Source organism: Octodon degus, unplaced genomic scaffold (assembly GCF_000260255.1).
Source record: "Octodon degus isolate 3935 unplaced genomic scaffold, OctDeg1.0 scaffold00033, whole genome shotgun sequence".
Taxonomy (NCBI): Eukaryota; Metazoa; Chordata; class Mammalia; order Rodentia; family Octodontidae; genus Octodon; species Octodon degus.
In genome coordinates this window covers 1,784,068-1,785,854 of record NW_004524609.1, presented here as the reverse complement: position 1 = coordinate 1,785,854, position 1,787 = coordinate 1,784,068, and the positions used below count along the sequence as shown (strand labels likewise).

General features: G+C 45.3%; 1 protein-coding gene across 1 annotated transcript in view; it reads right to left on the bottom strand.

The window, feature by feature from the left end:
* Efcab3 (EF-hand calcium binding domain 3) overlaps positions 1–1,787 on the bottom strand; it is a 66,644-nt gene that overhangs the window by 51,145 nt on the left and 13,712 nt on the right. The window contains exon 4 of the mRNA XM_023714083.1: positions 462–547. Within this exon, the coding sequence (XP_023569851.1) occupies positions 462–547 (86 nt within the window). The remainder of the gene's footprint in view (positions 1–461; positions 548–1,787) is intronic.

Below are 1,787 nucleotides of genomic sequence, written 5' to 3'. Positions count from 1 at the left end.
CACATGCCAGCCAGCCCCGCCCCCTGGTGGGCTGAGCTGGCCACACACACACACACACACACACACACACACACACACACACATAAATAAAATTAAAAAAAAAAACATTTTTTATTTTATTTTATTTTTGGCTTTCTGAATCAGGGTCTCACTTTGTAGTCACACTGGCTGTGAAGCCCTGCGTAGCCCAGGCTGATTCACACTCACAGCCCTCCGGCCTCACCCCGGGTTTGGGATTCGGCTGTGCCACCACGCCCAGCAGTCCTTGAAGAATTCTTTCCCCTAGTACTGAGGACCGAACCCAGAGACTCCTCTCTGCGTGAGAGGTAGACCCACAGCTTTCCTCTCGTAAGTGGGAGAGCGTGGCGACACCTTAGAAATCCTATCTGTGTACTAGGGAAAGGATCCTATGTGCCACAGGGCTGCTGGTCGTACTCTGAGTTCTAGGATGTTCTCGTTACCTTCCATTTGTGATGGGCTCAGCCTTTCTCGGTGTTGCAAATGGCATCGAAGGGGTCTTGGTAAATCTCTATTCCTGAGGAAAGAGCTGTGGGAGATTCAGTTAATGCACAGGGAAGTGAAGGGGCGCGCGCGAGCCCCGCGCACCAGCGTGTGCTGCCCGCAGGGAGCGTGAGCGGTCTGCTACACACAGCCACATTTCCTTGGGCCGTTTCTGCCACGGGCCACCAGGGACGGGATGGACAGAGGGAAAATACTGCCCCACAGGGCCACACCTCTGCCCTGCGTTCGCCAGTCGTCCCTGCCTCCCTTACAACACCCCGATTTCCCCCATTTATAGGACAAGAAACTGAAGGTCAGAGCTCTTAAATAATTTGTCCCAGGCCAGGTAGCTAATGAGTCAGATCTGTCTATGCTCAGGTTCATGTCTTACGTTCTCCTGTTCTCAGAAATACAAGTTGTTTAAAAATTTTAGTACAAGCAGCATTGTGATGTGTATTCTTGTAGAGAAACCTCTGCGTCTGCGATTAACAACTTTAATTGCCACATCTTATTTTTTATTTATTTAAAATTTAAAAAAAAGGTTTAATGTGTTTGGTACAGGGTCTCACTACACAGTGCGGACCCGTAGGGATCGTCCTGAGGCAGCCTCCCCAGCTTGTGCACAGCAGGTGGTGCCAGAGATGGAGCCCTGCTCCCCGCACTTGCCTAAGCAGGCCTTTAGCCTGCTGAGCTGTCTCGCCAGCCCTTTATTTTTACTACATACGAAGGAGAGAAAAAAGACAGAGGACATTTCTAGAAAGTTTGAAACTTTGGTTGCCTTGTCATTTCCCTAGGAAAGTAAAATGGGGAAAAGGAGGGAAAATACTAATACTCAGGGGAACTACATGGATCTACAGTAACTTACCTCAGAACACAGAAATGCATTATGTAAAACTGGGCTTGCTTATCATATGGTAAGTCAAGATTGAATGGAATATAAATTAAAATAATGTCACTTTTATGAATTTGTTTTATTTAAAATGCATATAGTTTTTAAACCAATAGAACTAAAAGTTTAAAAAAATATGGAGTCTTTTAGCTTTTGTGGTTTTATAAAAATAAACTAAAATAGGGGCTGGGGAGATGGCTCAGTGGAATAAGCGCTTTCCTGGCAAGCGCAAGGGCCTGAGTTCAATCCCCGGTATCAGAAAAAAAAAAAAAAAAAAGTATGATTCTCAACCTTTTGACATGGGATTTTGTTTAACTTGCCTATTTTCTTCTTCTTCTTCTTCTTCTTCTTCTTCTTCTTCTTCTTCTTCTTCTTCTTCTTCTTCTTCTTCTTCTTC